This window comes from Jaculus jaculus, chromosome 1 (genome assembly GCF_020740685.1).
Source record: "Jaculus jaculus isolate mJacJac1 chromosome 1, mJacJac1.mat.Y.cur, whole genome shotgun sequence".
In the NCBI taxonomy this organism is placed as follows: domain Eukaryota; kingdom Metazoa; phylum Chordata; class Mammalia; order Rodentia; family Dipodidae; genus Jaculus; species Jaculus jaculus.
Genome location: NC_059102.1, coordinates 124,394,132 through 124,413,545, shown reverse-complemented (window position 1 = coordinate 124,413,545; position 19,414 = coordinate 124,394,132). Strand labels below are relative to the sequence as shown.

General features: G+C 48.2%; 1 protein-coding gene across 1 annotated transcript in view; it reads right to left on the bottom strand.

Moving 5' to 3' along the window:
* Positions 1-19,414, bottom strand: part of Dync2i2 (dynein 2 intermediate chain 2) — a 37,036-nt gene that overhangs the window by 4,146 nt on the left and 13,476 nt on the right. The window contains exons 2-3 of the mRNA XM_045161133.1: positions 15,229-15,325; positions 4,792-5,040 (exon numbers count right to left, since the gene is read on the bottom strand). Of these exons, the coding sequence (XP_045017068.1) occupies positions 4,792-5,040; positions 15,229-15,325 (346 nt within the window). The remainder of the gene's footprint in view (positions 1-4,791; positions 5,041-15,228; positions 15,326-19,414) is intronic.

Below are 19,414 nucleotides of genomic sequence, written 5' to 3'. Positions count from 1 at the left end.
AGTGCTGCTTCCACGCTGTTCCTGATAATCAGCACCAGGGTGTAGGAGACGGACACTCAACACCTACCAAAGTAGAGATCCAGAGGCTCCTAAGAGCTCATCACTGAAGTAGACTTAAAACTCACCCACCATGCTCAGGGAATTTTGCGGAAGAGAGGACAGAAAGATTGTAAGAGCCACATGTTGAGACATCATGCCCAGAGGCATTCCCTCTCCACCCTCCAAAAAAATAACTGATTAAGCCAGGCATGGTGGCACATACCTTTAATCCCAGCACTTGGGAGGCAGAGGTAGGTGGATCACTGTGAGTTCGAGGCCATCCTCAGATTACACAGTTCATTCCAGGTCATACTGGCCTCCAAAAACCGAAAAATAAAAAAATAACTGACCACTGCTTCTATAATGCATAAACCACAACACCATGGGGACTACCTGCAATCCTGCTGAGGATCATCCCCAATGGAATGGGAGTGGGGATGAGGGAAAAGAGGATACCAACACATGATGTACCCAAATGCAACATCTTGTTAATAATAATAATAACTGTTTTTAAAACGCCTTTAATTCCAGCACTCAGGAGGCAGAGTAGGAGGATTGCCGAGAGGACGAGGCCACCCTGAGACTACACAGTGAATTCCAGGTCAGCCTGAGCTAGAGTGAGACCCTACCTCGAAAAACCAGGACCCACAAGGGCGGGGAGGTGTCTGGAGTTCTTATGAAGTGGCTAGAGATCCTGGCGTGCCCATTCTCTCTTTCTATCTATCTCTTTCTCTCTCATAAATAAATAAAATATGTTTAAAAAATAGTAAGAAGCCGGGCGTGGTGGCGCACGCCTTTAATCCCAGCACTCGGGAGGCAGAGGTAGGAGGATCGCCGTGAGTTCAAGGCCACCCTGCGGACGACATAGTGAATTCCAGGTCAGCCTGAGCTAGAGTGAGACCCCACCTCGAAAAAGCAAAAATTAAAAAAATAAATAAATAAATAAATAAAAATAAAAAATAGTAAGAAGAATATAAACTGGGCGTAGTGGTACATGCCTTTAATCCCAGTACTCAGGAGGCAGAGATAGGAGGATTGCTGAGTTTGAGGCCACCCTGAGACTACATAGTGAATTCCAGGTCAGCTTGGGCTCAAGTGAAACCCTACCTTGAAAAAAATCAAAAAAAGTAAAATTAAAAATTTAGCCAGGTGTAGTTGCACATGCCTTTAATTCCAATACTTGGGAGGCAGAGGTAGGAGGACCACCATGAGTTTAAGGACAGTCTAGGTTAAGTCGCTTGTCTGTGACACCCAAGGACCCAAGTTCAACTCCCCAGTACCCATGTAAGCCAGATGTACAAGGCAGCACGTGCATCTGGAGTTTATTTGCTGTGGCTAGAGGCCCTCGTGTGCCCATTCTCTATCTGCATCTTTCTCTGTCTCTCTCAATAAATAAAATTACATATATTATATATGTTATACATTATATGGTGTGTGTGTGTGTGTATGTATGTATGTATGTGTATGTGTGTGTGTGTGTGTGTGTATATATATATATATTTTTTTTTGTTTTGTTTTGTTTTTTTGTTTTTATCTATTTATTTGAGAGTGACATAGAGAGAGAGAAAGAGGCAGAGAGAGAGAACGGGTGCACCAGGGCCTCCAGCCACTGCAAACAAACTCCAGACACGAGTGCCTCCTTGTGCATCTGGCTAAAGTGGGTCCTGGGGAATCAAGCCTCGAACCAAAGTCCTTAGGCTTCACAGGCAAGCACTTAACCATCTCTCCAGCCCAGTATATATATATATATATTAAGGTAGGGTCTCACTCTAGCCCAGGCTGACCTCAAACTCACAGTAATCCTCCTACCTCTGCCTCCTGAGTGCTGGGATTAAAGGCAGGTGCCACCACGTCCAGCTGGCATTCCACTTCTTGAGCAAGAACATCTTGTCACACTGACTTGGAGCCTGCGCTCCTGGAGTACAGAGAACACATCAGCTATGGCAGCAGTATGGAGCAGTTGGCAAGGACATTGGGTCCGGGAGACAAGTGCCTATGGCAGCCGTGATTTTATTTGTGTGTGTGTGTGTGTGTGTGTGTGTGTGTGTGTGTGTGTGTGTGTGTGTTTCTGAGGTAGGGTCTCACTCTAGCTCAGGCTGCTGACCTGGAAAAATTCATGATGTACTCTCAGGGTGGCCTCAAACTCACAGCAATCTTCCTACCACTGCCTCCCAAATGCTGGGATTAAAGGCATACGCCACCACTCCCAGGCCCCTTTATTTTTTTGGTTATTTGAGGTAGGGTCTCACTCTAGCCCAGACTGTCATGGAATTCACTATGGAGTCTCAGGGTGGCCTTGAACTCATGGTGATCCTACCTCTGCCTCCCAAGTGCTAGGATTAAAGGCGTGTGCCACCATGCCTGGCTCTTGATTTGCTTTTTTATAATTTTGTTTTGAGACAGGGGCTCATGTACTACAAACTTGCCTTGAACTCATTGATCCCCATGCACTGGGATAACAGGTCTACATTACCACACCCAGTATTCTTCATTTTTGACAAAAAAAAAGAAAAAAAAGAGAGAGAGAGAGAAATAAATACTATGCTATGTGACACTCTAGCACAGAAAAAATACCAAAGGGCCAATGAGCCAGTGTCTTCAGGCTGCCTATGTGATGAGGCCGCCTCGGCAGTGACTGCACCACTGGGACTCTGGATACACACTTCTCTCGTCACGAACAACTGCAGGCTGGGGCACAGCTCAAAAAAAATATTAAAAAATAGGGGGGACTTTACATGAATTTACTATATGTATGCATGCTTGGAGGGGGTGGGTATACATGTGTTAGAACACACATGCATGTGGAGGCTAGAGGACAACCTGAGGTGTCATCCTCAAGAACACCTCCACTCTCTCACTGGCCTAGAGCTCAAGTCGGCCAGACTAGATGGCCAGCGAGCCCCAGGCAAGCGCCATGCCTGACATTTTACATGGAAACGGGATCACGTCCGGCTCCGCATGCCTGCTGGGCAAGTACTTCACTAACCAAGCCATCTCACCAGTCCCATTTAAATTAATTTAAATTAATTTAAATTTTTTCTTCTTTTTTGGTTTTTCCAGGTAGGGTCTCTACCCCAGGCTGACCTGGAATTCAGTACGTAGTTCTCATGGTGGCCTCAAACTCATGGCAATCCCCCTACCTCTGCCTCCCTAGTGCTAGGATTAAAGGTCTGTGCCACCACACCCAGCTAGTAAATATTTTTTAAAACATTTATTTATTTATTTATGTATGTATGTATGTATGTATGTATGTATGTATGTATGTATGTATGTATGTATGTATTTATTGAGACAGAGGGAGAAGGAGGCAGAGAGAATAGGTGCACCTTTCAGACACTGTGAACGAACTCCAGACGCCCCCTTGTGTGCATATGCGACATTGCATGCTTGAGTCTGGCTATACAAGGGACCTGGAGATTTGAACAAGCATTCTCAGGCAGTGCAGGCAAGCGCCCTAACCCTTAGACCATCTCTCCAGCCCTAATAAGTATTTTTTTAATTAGGCATTCAGGGTTGGGGTGGGGGCTCAGTGGTAGAGAATGTGCTTAGCATGCACAAGCACAAGGCTCTGAGTTCTATACCCGACACCCAAACAGAAAGCTAAATTGTCCCACAAACTGCTGTGGGGGAAAAGAAGGTGACCTTGGGCCCAAGGTGGTGCAGAATCCAAGAGCCCCTTCATCACTCAGTGGCACCCTGATCTCAGTCTTCACTGTGTGTCCAGCTGCACATCGCAGACTGTGGGGAGGGAGGCCACCCCCAGCTGTGCCTTGGGAGCATTAGGGCCGAGAAGTGATGATGGCACTAGTGCAGTCACAGGAGCAGACAGCCCAGGCCACACATTCCTGCTGGGCCACTTTAGAGCTGTGAGCCCTTGGGCACGTCACTCAGACTCTCCAAAGCCTCATCCCGAGAGTGGAGGTTACGCCAGCACTCCTCACACAGCTGTCCTGAGGAGAGAATGCAACACCAGCGCAGGATATCCTCTAGGACAGTGCTGACCTGGAGAAGCCCCCTGCATGTAGGCAGGCCTGGCAAGCGTGGCAGCGGGCTGCCCTGGCTCAGACCCTTCTTTTGGCCACTTGGTTTCATCCTGGACAAATCATTTCCTCTATGGATATCCACCTCCCAAATGTAAGATGGAGAGCAGGTGGAACTCCTCCTCTGATGAACTGGCCTCATAATCTTGGCTCAAGACCTGACAGAGGGCTGGAGAGATGGCTTAGCGGTTAAGCGCTTGCCTGTGAAGCCTAAGGACCCCGGTTCGAGGCTTGGTTCCCCAGGTCCCACGTTAGCCAGATGCACAAGGGGGCGCCCGCGTCTGGAGTTCGTTTGCAGAGGCTGGAAGCCCTGGCGCGCCCATTCTCTCTCTCTCCCTCTATCTGTCTTTCTCTCTGTGTCTGTCACTCTCAAATAAATAAATAAAAAATTTAAAAAAAAAAAAAGACCTGACAGAAGGGCTGGTTTAGCGGTTAAGGCACTTGCCTACATAGCCAGAGGACCCAGGTTCGATTCCCCAAGACCCACATCAGACAGCTGTGCAAGGAGGCACACACGTCTGGAGTTCATTGGCAGTGGCTGGAGGCCCTGGCATGCTCTCCCTCTTTCTCTGCCAAATAAATAAATTAAACTTAAAAAAATAAGACCTGACAGAAGGCTCTAGCACTTCTGTTGCTAGGTGCAGCAATGGGAAGAGTAGCTGGGATGGACTCAGAGAGAGCGCCACCCAGGTCTGGAAAGCCAGTGACCTACCGTCTGCTGCGGCTCGGTCCAGTTCACCTCGAAGCCATCGAAGGCATGGCTCTGCCAGTTCTTGTTCAGCTCCCGGATGACCATGGCCTCCACCTTCCGGAGAAAGGCTGCCAGCCGGGGTCCATCATGCCGGGACATAGGAGCTACAGCCCCTGGCTCAAGGGTCTCCGTCTGCACCTGGGCATCTGCATGCCTCCTGGCCTGGGTGGACACTTCAGCCGTGGCAATGCTGGCCGTCTGACAACTTTTCTGGAGGGAAAGCAAACCCAGCATCACCACCCAACCATATTCCTGTGCCACCTAGCTAGCCCCCACCCTCCTCCTCTTCATCCTCCTCTCCTGCACAGCTCATCTCACTACTGGCATCTCAGGCTAACGGGCACCTGGTCATTGAGTCTGGAGATGCCCCCAATCTTTTTTTTTCCTCACTCTAGCTCAGGCTGACCTGGAATTCACCATGTAGTCTCAGGATGACCTTGAACTCATGGTGATCCTCCTACATCTGCCCCCCCGAGCGCTGAGATTAAAGGTGTGTGCCAGGGGCTGGAGAGATGGCTTAGCAGTTAAGCGCTCACCTGTGAAGCCTATGGACCCCGGTTCGAGGCTCGGTTCCCCAGGTCCCACGTTAGCCAGATGCACAAGGGGGCGCAAGCATCTGGAGTTCGTTTGCAGTGGCTGGAAGCCCTGGCACGCCCATTCTCTCTCTCTCCCTCTACCTGTCTTTCTCTCTGTCTGTCGCTCTCAAATAAATAAATTTTTAAAAAATGAACAACAAAAAAAAAGGTGTGTGCCACCACACCTGGCTGAGATGCCCCCAATCTTATGTTCACTGAGGGGTAAGCACGGCCTCCAGCCAGCCAGTGGGGAAGCTCTCCTAGCCACAGGGATGGCTGTCCACAAGCATAACCATGAGGGAAGAATCTTCCCCAAGATGTTTGGTCAAACTGATGGGTGGTGACTGTGCAGAGGCTGGCAGGTCAGAGCTGCAACCTCTGAAGCCCAGCAGAGCCTGTCTGCCAGAAGGGCCAGAAGGACCTGCAGACCCCTTCCTAGCACTGTGGGCTGCTTACCACCCTTCCACACACACACACTCCTCCCCACACACACACTCAGGTACCTTCCTCCCAGGTAGTTTCCATAAGCCAGTGGGGAGAAGGCTAACCACTGCTCGCCTATGACCCTTCCTCCACCCTGCTACCTGTGTCCAGATCCTGTCCCTGCTTAGCTGGGCATGGGAACAGGCATCAAATCACAGGTGCTGCCAGGCATGGTGGCACACTCAGGAGGCAGAGGTAGGAGGATGTTGCAGTCAGGTTCGCATTGCTGACAGAAATCACCCAACTAAGAGCAGCTTGTGGGAAAAACAGGTTTATTTTGGCTTACAGGCTCGAGGGGAAGCTCCACGATGGCAGGGAAAATGATGGTATAACCAGAGAGTGGACATCACCCCCTAGCCAACATAAGGTGCACAACAGCAACAGGAGTGTGTGCCAAACACTGGCAAGGGGAAACTGGCTATAACACCCATAAGCCTGCCTCCAATAGTACACTCCCTCCAGAAGGTGTTAATTTCCAAATCTTTATCAACTGGGGAACCTAGCACTCAGAACACCAAAGTTTATGGGGGACACCTGAATCAAACCACCACGGAGGATCACCATGAATTCAAGGCCACCCTGAGACTACATAGTGAGTTCTAGGTCAGCCAAAACTAGAGTAAGACCCTGCCTTGAAAAACAATTTAAAAATAAATAAATAACTTAAAATAAAAAAGACTACCAACAATAAAATCCTAATTACCTGAAGACTTTCTCTGAGAACTGTAAGAAACCACCATTATTCTGCTCTGGGATAAGCTAGCTCCACTGTTCTGAGTTCCCTTTGGGTCTGGGCACCAATAACCGCCCCTGGAGTGTGTGTGGGAGAACTGCGGTCAATTGGACCCCCACCTCTTCCCAGGTCTGGACTACACAGGGAAAGACACAGGATGGTCAGCCCCACCTCCACCCACCTGCCACAGGAGGCTCCAGATCTCAGCCCCCAAAGGCCTCGCGGAAGGATAGGAGAAAACGACAAACAAGGCCCAGGTCTTCAATCCAGCTCTCCCATCCCTGTGGAGCCCGGGAGCCCTCAGCCATGGAAGACCCAAGGTCACAAGTTCTGGAGGAAGGGGATGTCTTCTGAAGAATCTGCCCCTCACAAAGACCTCTTTCTCAGAACCTCCTACCCACACCACGGACTGGGTCTCAAGTCCTGACTCCTGCTCACTGATCCAGTATGAAGCAGACATTACCCCAGGCAGGCCAAATGGATTCTCTCACAAACTGAAGACAAAATGAGTTGGGGATGAGTGAGATGCAGCTCTGCGGCAAAGTGTGAGCTTCATGTGCTCTGGGCCTGGGATCCGCCAAAACAAAGACTTGAGGAGCTAGACTGCAGGTGCCTGCAGCAGAAACCCAGTGTCAATCAGGGCCTCCCTGCAGCCCAGGGCCACAGCAGAGGACAGATGGCAACCTGCAGAGGGGCTCAGAGGATGGCAGAACAGCAAGGCTGACAGAGAGGGAGTCCCCCCAACTCCATCCCAGTGACTCTCCTACACGTGCCATGGAGAGGACCAGGGACATGCCACAAAGAATGAGCTGCTGGGCTGGAGAGATGGCTTAGTGGTTAAGCGCTTGCCTGTGAAGCCTAAGGACCCCGATTCGAGGCTCGGTTCCCCAGGTCCCACGTTAGCCAGATGCACAAGGGGGCACACAAGTCTGGAGTTCATTTGCAGAGGCTGGAAGCCCTGGCATGCCCATTCTCTCTCTCTCTCCCTCTATCTGTCTTTCTCTCTGTGTCTGTCGCTCTCAAATAAATAAATAAAAATAAAAATTTAAAAATTAAAAAAAAAAAAAAAAGAATGAGCTGCTTTGATTAGTTTCCACCACACACTGCCAAAGGATCCTGAGCCAGCATGCAGGACTGACTGCACAGCAGGTTACCTGGGCCCCTGCTCATCCTAAAGGGGTGTCTAGCTAGCACTGGCCAGTCAGGCTGAGGAACACTTGTCCTGACAGAGGAAATGAACTGTTGGGTCAGGTTACCAGCCACCCTCCCAGGCTGCCTGGGCCGACCATGAGGGCACTGGTTCTCCTACACCCTCTCTGCCAAGACTAAGCAAGGCTGGGATCAGCCCAAACATGGATAGTTCAGGCATTCCCAGACTTCCCCCAGGGGATCTCCATGATGAGATCAGCATGGGTGGACCAAGCACAAGCCAGCCACTTGCCTATTGAAAACATGCAGAAACCACACTTGGTGGCTCACCCTTTCCAGCACTGAGAAAGCTGAGGCTCAGAGATTGCTGAGTTCCAGGCCAGCCTAGGTTACAGCTTAAGACCCAGGATCAAAAAATGAAAATAGGGGGCTGGAGAGTTGGCTCAGTGGTAAAGGTGCTTGCCCGCGAAGCCTAAGGACCCAGGCTCAATTCCCCAGAACCCACGTAAGCCAGATGCACATGGTGATGCATGCATGTGGAGTTGTTCCTTGCAGTGGCTAGAGGCCCTCAAGCACTCATTTTCTCCCTCCCTATCTCTCTTCATCTCTCTCATAAATAAATAAAAATAAAAAGTAGAGCCTTATTTATTTTTTATTTCAGTGAATTCCAGATCATCCTGGGCTAAAGTGAGGCCCTACCTTAAAAAAGCAAAATAGGGCTGGAGAAGACAGCTTAGCGGTTAAGGCTTTTGCCTGCAAAGCCAAAGAACCCTGGTTCGATTCCCCAGGACCCACATAAGCCAGATGCACAAGGAGGAGCATGCATCTGGAGTTCATCTGCAGTGGCTGGAGGCCCTGGTGCGCCCATTCTCTTTCCCTCTCTCTTTCTCTCTCTCTACTACCTCTTTCACTCTCTTTCTCTCAAATAAATAAATAAATAAAATATATATTTTTTAAAAAGCAAAATAAATAAATAATGAAAATTAAAATACACAATCCAAGCCAGGAGTGGTGGTTCACACCTTTTATCCTGCACTCCTGGGGCAGAGGTAGGAGGGTCGCCATGAATTCAAGGCCACTCTGAGACTACATAGTAAATTTCAGGTCAGTCGGGGCTAAAGATCTATCTTAAAAAAAAAAAAATACACAGTTTAGGGCTGGAGATATGGCTTAATGGTTAAGGCACTTGCTTGCAAAGCCTGAAGACCCAAGTTCGATTTCCCAGTACCCATGCAAGCCAGATGCACAAGGTAGTGCATACATATGGAGTTCATTTATAGTGACCAAAGGCCATAAGCCAGGCATGGTGGTGCACACCTTTAATCCCAGCATTAGGGAGGCAGAGTTAAGAGGATCACCTAGTTAAGGCCACCCTGAAACTACATAGTGAATTCCAGATCAGCCGGAGCTAGAGTGAGTCCCTACTTTGAAAAACCAAAAAAATAAAAAATATGGTGACTAAGGGCCTTGATGCACCCATTCTCTATCTGCTTCTTTCTCTCTGTCAAATAAATATATTTTTAAATACACCCTATTTAATTCTTAAAAGATACATTCTGGTCTATAAATGCACATGCTCCAGCAGAGGGAGGGCACGTACTGTGGAATCTCCCAGGCAAAGCCAGAGTGGGGTAGGAGTGCGCCTCCAGCAGACAGGAGACGCGCAGCAAAGGCTAATGAAAAGAAAAGCTTCAGTTCACGTTTCCTGGGTACAGGGAAGATGTGGAGAAGTACACAAGACCCACTCACTGCTCTCACCCAGCTCACAGTCCATTTGAAACCTGAAACCTTGGTCAAAGAGGAGCCACACTCCACTGAGCAATAAAAAAGTCCTGGAGAAGGTAGGGTTGACACACACTGGTAAGCAAATTCGAAAGACGATAAAGCAAGAGAATCACCTGTTCTGTTCAAACGCAGCCTAAGATTAAACTCCGGCTGGGGATATAGCCCAATGAAGAGCACTTTCCTAACATAAATGCATGCAGCTCTAGGTTTATTTCCCAGTATTACAAACAAACACACACACACACACACAGTCACAGATGTCCAACAGTCAAGAGGCAGAGGTAGGAGGATCAATGAGTTACAGGCCAGTCTGGAACTACAGAGTGAGTTCCAGGTCAGCCTGGCCTAGAGAACCCCACCTTGAAAAAACCAAAACAGGCCGGGCGTGGTGGCGCACGCCTTTAATCCCAGCACTCGGGAGGCAGAGCTAGGAGGATTGCCATGAGTTCAAGGCCACCCTGAGACTACATAGTGAATTTCAGGTCTCCCTGGGCTAGAGTAAGACCTTACTTTAAAAAAAAAAGCCAGGTATGGTGGCACAAACCTTTAATCAGGAGGCAGAGGTAGAAGGATTACCAGAGTTCTAGGCCACCCTGGGCTACAGCAAGACCCAAGCTCCAACTCCCCCCGCTCAAAAAAAGACCTACATAATTTAAATTATTTATTTTTAGGAAAGCCCAACAGACTGGCCTTCTTTTTGTTTTTCAAGTTAGGGTCTCACTCTAGCTCAGGCTGACATGGAATTCACCATGTAGTCTGTAGTCTCAGGGTGGCCTTGAACTCATGGCGATCCTTCTACTACCTCTGCCTCCAAGTGCTGGGGTTAAAGGCGTGTGTAGCCATGCCCAACGACCGTAAGCGTTTTTTTTTTTTTTTGACAATTTCCATAATTACAGACAATAAACCGTAAAATATGAGATTTTTTGATTTTTAATTTTTTTTGTTTCTCAAGGTAGGGTCTCACTCTAGCCCAGGCTGACCTGGAACTCACTCTGTAGTACCAGGCTACTCTCGGACTCATGGTGATCCTACTACTTATGCCTCACAGATGCTGGTATTAAAGGTGTGCATCACCATGCTCACCCCCCTTTTTTTTGACAGAGATAGGATTTTATGTATCCCAGGCTGGCCTTGAACTTTCTATGTAGGAAAACTGAACAGCTTCCCTTGCCTCCACCTTTAACTTCACAATGCTAAGATTACACGTGTGTGCCACCATGCCCTGTTTATGCTGTGCTGGGAATGGAACCCAGGGCTTTGTACATGCCAAGCAAGCAAAGCAAGCATTCTATCAAATGAGCCACATCTTTGGCCCTCTGTTTTGTTGTTGTTTTTTTGTTTTTTCTTGTTATTGTTGTTGTTCAAGGTAGGGTCTCACTCTTGGGCAAGCTGACCTGGAATTCACTATATAGTCTGAGGGTGGCCTTGAACTCACAGCGATCCTCCTACCTATGCCTCCTGAGTGTTGGGATTAAAGGCATGCACCATCATGCCCGGCTTGGCCCTCTTTTTAACCGTTTTAAATTGTGTAGTTCACAAGGTGGAGCATGCATCTGGAGTTTGTTTGCAGTGGTTAGAAGCCCTAGTGTGCCCATTCTGTCTCTTTATCTTTCTCTCTAACAAGTAAATAAAAAAATAAAATATGTAGGGCTGAAAAGATGGCTTAGGGGTTAAGGTGCTTGCCTGTGAAGCCTAAGAACTCATGTTCAAATTTCTAGGTCCCATATAGCCAGTGACTCAAGCATGCAATGCCACACACAGGCCACAAGGGCACACGTGTCTGGTATTTGTTCACAGCAGGCTGAAGGTACTGATGCACCCATTCTCTCTCAAAAATAAAAATAAAAGTTTCTTAAAAAGCCACTTTATTTTCATGTGTGCACACACAAGCACTCCAGTCTCTTGCTGCAAACAAACTCCAGCCACTTAGTGTGGGGCTTTACATAGGTGTTGGGAATTGAACACCAGGTTTTACAACCAACTGCTTTTAACCACTGAGCCATCACCCCATCTTCCCCTAGGGAAAAGAAAAAGAAAACAACAAACCACCCACACTGCAATAGGCTCTTCCAGCCACTTTAGGGAGCAGCCTGGGCTAAATTCCTGGTTTCAGCTGTGGCTCAGCATTAGAATCACCAGGGGAGGGTGAGGTGGGGGCTTTCATTCCAGAAATTCCCAGGTCTCACACACAGCTACCCACAATCTCTTCAGTGTGAAGGTGCCTTTTCCACTTCCCAACTGTTATCCCAATGTTAGCTCCAACAGCTAGACCAGTGCCAACAAGCTGAAGCCCTCCACCAACCAGCATGGCCCCTGCTTTTAAATTTCAGTCCACAAACCCACTCCACCTGGGAAAGGTCCCATGATGGCCTACAGCCCAGTCCCTAAAAGAGTCCATACCCTCAAGGCAAGGTCCAGGACCTCATCCCTCTGGGGGGAAAAAAAAAAAAAAAAAAACATGGCAAGAAAAGCCAGACAATAGATGTTTGTTTAAATCCATTACTGAAACGTACAAGTACATTACAATGCCATAATGTTCAACTTTTACAGAGGAATTTACCAAATAAAGTAAAAATGTTGCAATACTCATCACAGCTTATTGGTAATAAACACTAGAAACATTGTAACAGTTCAGATAAATAAAGCTTAAAAAGGTTTTATAGGTCAGGCGTGGTGGGACATGCCTTTAATCCCAGCACTTGGGAGGAGGATTCACTGTGAGTTCAAGGCCACCCTGAGACAACAGAGTTAATTCCAGGTTAGCCTGGGCTAGAGCAAGACCATACCTGGGAAAAGAAAAAAAAGGAACAAAAAACGTACTTGCTGTAAAAGCATGAGGATTTGAGTTCAATCTTCAGCACCCATGTAAAAAGCCAGGTCTGTTACCCCAGTGCTGGAGGGGGGCAGAGACAGGACTGTAGTCATTCCCCGGTCAGCTAATCCAATTCAAAGGGAACCCCAGATTCAGCGACAGACTCTGTCTCAGAGAAATAATGTAGAAAAGTGATAGAGGAAGACACCTGAGGTTTTTCTCCTGGCCTCTATGTGGGCCTGGGCTCATGCATAAATGCAAATTTAAGTTCCAAGCTGACTTGAAACTCATTCTGCAGCCCCAGGCTGGCCTTAAAGGTACACTGAACCTCCTACCTCAGCCTCTATGCCTGCTTTATTTGTAAGCAGAGGAGAGAAAGAAGTATGATGAATGTGCCAGGGCCTTTTGCCATTGCAAAAGAATTCCAGATTCATAGGCCACTTTTGTGTGTGTGTGTCTGGTTTGATGTGGTAGGGGGAATCAAACTCGGGCCAACAGGCTTTGCAAAGAAGTGCTTTGCGAAGAGGCAGGAGGATCACCAAAAAATTATATATATAGTGCTTTTAACTGCAGAGCCATCTCCCCAGCCCTCCAATTTAAAAAATAAAATGCTGAGTTTGGTGGCACACGCCTTTAATCTCAGCACCTGGGAGGCAGAGATAGGAGGACTGCCATGAGTTCAAGGCCACCCTGAGACTACAAAGTGAATTCCAGGTCAGCCTGGGCTACAGTGAGACCCTACCTCAAAAAGCAAAAAACAAAATAAATAAAATTATGTTTATAATGTACTAATATTAAGTGGGACATGGTGGCACACATCTTTAATCCCAGCACTCAGGAGACTGAGGTAGGAGGATCACTGAGTTCAAGGCCAGCATGGAATACAGTTCCAGGTCAACCAAAGCTAGAGTGAGGCCCTACCTAGAAAAAAATAATAATAAAAGAAGCCCCTCCCAAAAAAGAAGGTATTATCAGATAGCAAAATAGAGTCACTAATTCACAGTATGATTTTAGTTTGTTTATTTGCACATGTATGTGGAGAGGGCACACCAGAGTCTCTTGATGCTACAAACAAACCCCACTTTTTTTTTTTTGGTTTTTCGAGGTAGGGTCTCCCTCTAGCCCAGTCTGACCTGGAATTCACTATGGAGTCTCAGGGTGGCCTTGGACTCACAGTAATCCTCCAACCTCTGCCGCCGGGTGCTGGGATTAAAGGCATGTGCCACCACACTGGCTATTTATTTGGGTTTGTCAAGGTGTCTCCAGGCTCTGCAAATAGATCAGCAAAGACCCCAGGGCCTTTGTACCAACCATTTGTTCTGCCTGGAGAGCTCTACCCCTGATCCTAACTCCTAGGGTCCCCCAACTCTCACTCCTCCAAGTCTTTGCTCAAACGGCATGTCTCAGGGAGGCTCACCCTCCTATTCCTCACCAGAGTCACTACTTTCTTTTGTCCACGGCTCAGTTCACCTAACGCACATCATTTACTTACTACACATTATCATTCATGTAGTCTCAGGTTGGCCTTGCACTCACTGCCATCCTCCTACCTGGTCCTGGGCTGGGGGGGGAGGTGGGGAATGGGCACACCAGGCCTCTAGCCACTGCCGGCTCCAGACACGTGTGCCGCGCCCTGTATCTGGCTGCATGAGTGTACAGAGAAATCAGACTCCAGTGGTTAGGCTTTAAGGGCAAGCGCCTTAACCGCTGAGCGCTCCCTGCAGCCCGGCACCTATTATGTTCTACCCCCTGCGATCGCCCTGGATCAACTCTGAAAGTACAGAGTGCTCTGTCTCCTGGCCTGATGAACCCCACGACATGAGTACTCGGCGTCCTGTACTCAGCCCTTCATCTCATCAGAGCACCTGGACTGTGTGCTTTTGATAAAACGAAAACAACTATTTCGAGCAGGGCGTGGTGGCGCACACCTTTAATCCCAGCCCCCGGGAGGCAGGGGTGGAAGGATCACAGCGAGTTCAAGGCCACCCTGGGGCCCCATAGTGAATTCCAGGTCAGCCAGGGCTAGAGTGAAACCCTACCTAGAAAAGGAAAAGAGAGCCGGGCGTGGTGGTGCACGCCTTTAATCCCAGCATTCAGGAGTCAGAGGTAGGAGGATCGCTGTGATTTCGAGGCCACCCTGAGACTGCATAGTGAATTCCAGGTCAACCTGGGCTACAGTGAGACCCTACCTCGAAAAAACAAAAAAAAAGAAAGAAAGAGAGAAGAGGGAGAGAAAGAAAGAGAGAGGGAGGGAGGAAGGAACTATTTCAGGTAAACCTTTTGATGCAACTTGGTAAGTCTTTCCTGCCGTTCACGTAAAGTTGAAAACGTGGGCTCCTAGGAGTTGTCCTAACTCCTTTGCTTCTTAGGTCATCAAAGATTTGGGCGAGCCTGGCCTGAAAAGCACTCCCTGGTTAGTGTTGGGGACTACAAATACAAAAATACCATCGTAGCCGGGCGTGGTGGTGCACGTCTTTATTCCCAGCAGAGGTAGGAGGATCGCCGTGAGTTCGAGGCCACCCTGAGACTCCATAGTGAATTCCAGGTCAGCCTGGACTAGAGGGAGACCCTACCTCGAAAAAAATAACCCACAACCTTAGGCCCTCTGCACCTGGTGGTCCCGCCGCGCGCGCCCTCACCGTCTCCCCGCGGGTGCCCTGGATGCCCCTCCACTGCGAGGGCACGGACGCCACGCCCAGGGTCTCGTCCTGCAAGGGCGCCGGCCTCCCGGACCCCTCGGCGCCCGCGGCCCCGCCAGAAGCCAGCGCAGCGGCACCCGCACTTCCCGCCAGATGGAGAGACCCGGGTGACACGAGCATTGCCATGGCGACAGCCTAGTACTCTCACGCAGGCGCACTTACACGTGACCGCAGGCCTACGCGCCTCCTGGAGCGGAAATTTAGGCGAGTGAAGCAGGCGCCGCCATTTTTGTACTGGTCACAGTGTCGTCCGGAAGGTCTAGAAGGGAGAAAAAATAAAAAGGAATGATTCGTTTCAGCCAGTGCGACAAATATAACTAGTTTTAGCGTTCCCGATTCTCAGAGAACATATTGGGCCCGGGAACAGGAAGGCAGAAATGAGGCGCGCGCTCCAGGCTCAAAGATGGCGCCGAGGGCAGGCGGCTGCGGGCCCGTAGGCCGCGCAATTCTGGGGCGGGAACCTGAGCGGGCTGAGCTCCCCGGTGCTGCACGTAGGGCAGGAACCCTGCGGCTGGAGCTGGTGTCGCCTCCGATTTAATTACTACTTCCTGGATCCTCAATTTCTTTTTGTCATTTTTTTTTCTTTTGTTTGTTTTTCGAGGTAGGGTCTCTCTCTGGCCCAGGCTGACCTGGAATTCACTATGGAGTTTCAGGATGACCTCGACCTCACGGTGATCCTCCTACCTCTGCCTCCCACCCAGTTTATTATTATTTTTATAAACTTTCTCATTTGACCTGCCCATGGTTCCAGTATCTGCCTACTGAGACAGAAATTGAGGATCCAAGCCCGGCGTGGTGGCACACGCCTTTAATCCCAGCACTCTGGAGGCAGAAGTAGGAGGATCACCATGAGGTCGAAGCCACCCTGAGACTCCATAGTGAATTCCAGGTCAGCCTGGAGTAGAGAGAGACCCTACTTCGAAAAATAAAAATAAAAGGGGGTGGGGGAAGCTTGTTAAATCGAAATTAGATACTACTACTGGGGCTGGGTTGAGCTCAGTAGTAGAATCCCCTAGGTTCAAGCCCCAACACATACGGGTTTTTTGTTTGTTTTTGTTTATTTTTATTTATTTATTTGAGAGCAACAGACAGAAAGAAGGAGGGGGAGAGAGAGAGAATGGGCCTCCAGCCACTGCAAACGAACTACAGGCGCGCGCGCCCCCTTGTGCATCTGGCTAACGTGGGTCCTGGGGAATCAAGCCTCGAACCGGGGTTCTTAGGCTTCTAAGGCAAGTACTTAACCACTAGGCCATCTCCCCAGCCCCCAACACACATTGTAATTAATGAATGTTTACTATGTGCATTTTGTCAAAGGTATCAATGCTTAATCCCTGAAGAAGCAACTGGATTTTTTTTGTTTTTTTTTTTTATAATTTTTTTTTATTTTTATTTATTTATTTGAGAGTGACAGACACAGAGAGAAAGACAGATAGAGGGAGAGAGAGAGAATGGGCGCACCAGGGCTTCCAGCCTCTGCAAACGAACTCCAGACGCCTGCGCCCCTTGTGCATCTGGCTAACGTGGGACCTAGGGAACCGAGCCTCGAACCGGGGTCCTTAGGCTTCACAGGCAAGCGCTTAACCGCTAAGCCATCTCTCCAGCCCTTTTGTTGTTTTTTTATTTGAGGGAGAGAAAATGGGCACACCAGGACCTCCAGCCACTGCAAACAAACTCCAGACACATGTGTGGCCTTATGCATCTGGCTTTACATGGGTACTGTGGAATCAAACTCAGTTCCTTAGGCTTTATAGCAAGAACTTCAACCACTGAGCCATCTCTCCAGCCCCTACAACTGTTTTGTTTTGTTTCTTCCTTTGGTTGGTTGTTTTGGGAGGTGCTAAAGATTTAATGCCCAGGGCTTCCACCATCCTAAGCCATGCTCTCTCCACCAGTGCAGCCCGCTTACTATCTATCTACCTGTCTATCATATACATATATATTTTTGTTGTTGTTTTTCAAGGTAGGGTCTCACTCTAACCCAGGCTGATCTGGAATTCACTATGTAGTTTCAGGGTGGCCTTGAACTCACAGCAATGCTCCTATCTCTGCCTCCGGAGTGATGGGATTAAAGGATATATATCTCTTTTTTAATATTTTATATTTATTTATTTATTTGACAGAGAAAGAGGGAGGGAGAGAGAAAGAATGGGCGTGTCGGGACTTCCAGCCACTGCAAATGAACTCCAGATACGTGCGCCCCCTTGTGCATGGGTCCTGGGGAATAGAACCTGGGTCCTTTGGCTTTACAAACACCTTAACTGCTAAGCAATCCCTCCAGCCAGAGATGTGACTCTCCTTAGATAACTGGTAAGATCTACTGTTGGCCTGCCTGATCTCAAAACAAAGTTCTGAGCCTCTATGCAGGAATCCACGAGCTAAGATCTCTGAGTCCATTTCCTCCTTTCTGGGGCTTGGAAACCTGCCTGGATCTGGTTCCCTGTGGACCAGTGACAGGATTCTCCTCATAAGCGTTCTGTTACAGCCAAGGTCATGAGGTCGGTCTGATTAGATTAGCAACTCTGGGACAAAAATGAAAAGTCTTCCAAGGAAATAGAGGTAGACAACATTCTCTTTGTAAGGCCCTCTTTCTTACCCCTAGACAAATTTCCCAACATTACCAGCATCTCCAAAGATCACACTGAAAAAGCAGCTCATGGCTGTGGGAGTGGAGCAGCTGGATTGAAGCTTAAAGAGAAACATGCTTTTTTTACAGACTTGGTACCTCCCTAGCTTTGCTTTACTAGGTGTAAAAGGGCCTGGGAAGAGACCTACGTCACCTGACTACAGAAGAACATACAGGAAGAGAAGGATGGTTATGGTGTAAAATGCCACAGACAGTTCAATAAAGATAAGGCTAGGGTGCTAGAGAGATGGCTTAGCAGTTGCCTGCAAAGCTAAAGGACCCAGGCTCAATTCCCCAGGACCCATGTAAGCCAGTTGCATAAGGTGGTGCACGTGTCTGGATTCCTTTACAGCAGCTGGAGGCTCTGGTGTGCCCATTTTTTTCTTGCTCTCTCTCTACCTGCTTATTTCTCTGTCTCTCAAATAAATAAATAAAAATAAGATATTCAGGGCTGGAGAGATGGCTTAGCAGTTAAGGCACTTGCCCGCAAAGCCTAAGGACCCAGGTTTGAATCATCCAGTACCCATGTAAAGCCAAATGGCACATGTATCTGGAGTTCCTTTGCACTGGCTAGAGGCCCTGGCATACCCATTCTCTCTCTTCTCTCTCTGTTTCTCTTTCTTTCTCAAATAAGTAATAAATAAGTTTTAAAAATAAATAAAATATTCAAATATATATTTTAGTCACCCTGGGCTAAAAAAGCAAGACCTTACCTCAAAAAAAAAAAAAAAAAAAAACACACACACACACAAACAAAAATATTTTATACTGGGTGGAGTGGCACATGCCTTTAATCCCAGTACTTGGGAGGGTTGAGGATACCCTGAAACTACAGAGTGAATTCCAAGTCAATCTGGGCTAGAGCAAGACCCTACCTGGAAAAACCAAAACAAAAAATTTAGTTGGGCAGAATGGCACACACCTTTAGTGCCAAAACTAGGAGGCCGAGGTAAGGGGATCATTGTGAGTTCAAGGCCAGCCTGTGCTAGAGTGAGATTCTACCTCAAAAAAAAAAATAATAATAATAATAATAAAGAAAGAAAGAAAGAAAGAAAGGCTTGGTGGCACACACCTTTAATCCCAGCACTCGGGAGACAGAAGTATCAGGAAAGCCATGAGTTTGAGGCCACTTTGAAACTACACGGTGAATTCCAGGTCAGCCTGGCCTGGAGTAGATCCTACTTCCAAAAAACAAAACAAAAACCACACACACACACCCACAGCCACACACACACACACACACAAAAAAAAAAAAAAAAAAAAGACTAACCAGCAATATAGGTTCTGATTCTGGCCCTATAGGCAAGATAGAGGCCCTTTGCCCCTCTAAATGTCTACTACTGCACCTCAGTCTGACCATCAAGCCATTTCCTGCAGTCTCCTGCCTGCTTCCTACTTCTTGCAGCAAGAGCTGGGTGAGGGCCCCACTGGCCCTGGTTGCTGAGTTGTCCCTGTTGTCTGTTAGTGGGGCAGTAGTGCAGGCCAGGCCAGTGGGTCCAGGCTTTGGAGTAGGTTGCGTATTTATTATGCTCACTATATCATCTTTCTTTCCTCCGGCCTGTGTGATCAGAGCAGTGGACTACCACCTGGAAAGGTTCATGGGAGGGGGGGGAAGATCCTCCCTCTCCTGTAGAGGAAGAAAAGCCCATCTAGGAGGGGCAGGAGAATTGCAAGCTGATTGAGTTGCTAAGTAAAGACCACACCCAGGTGGTAAGACCTAAGAAC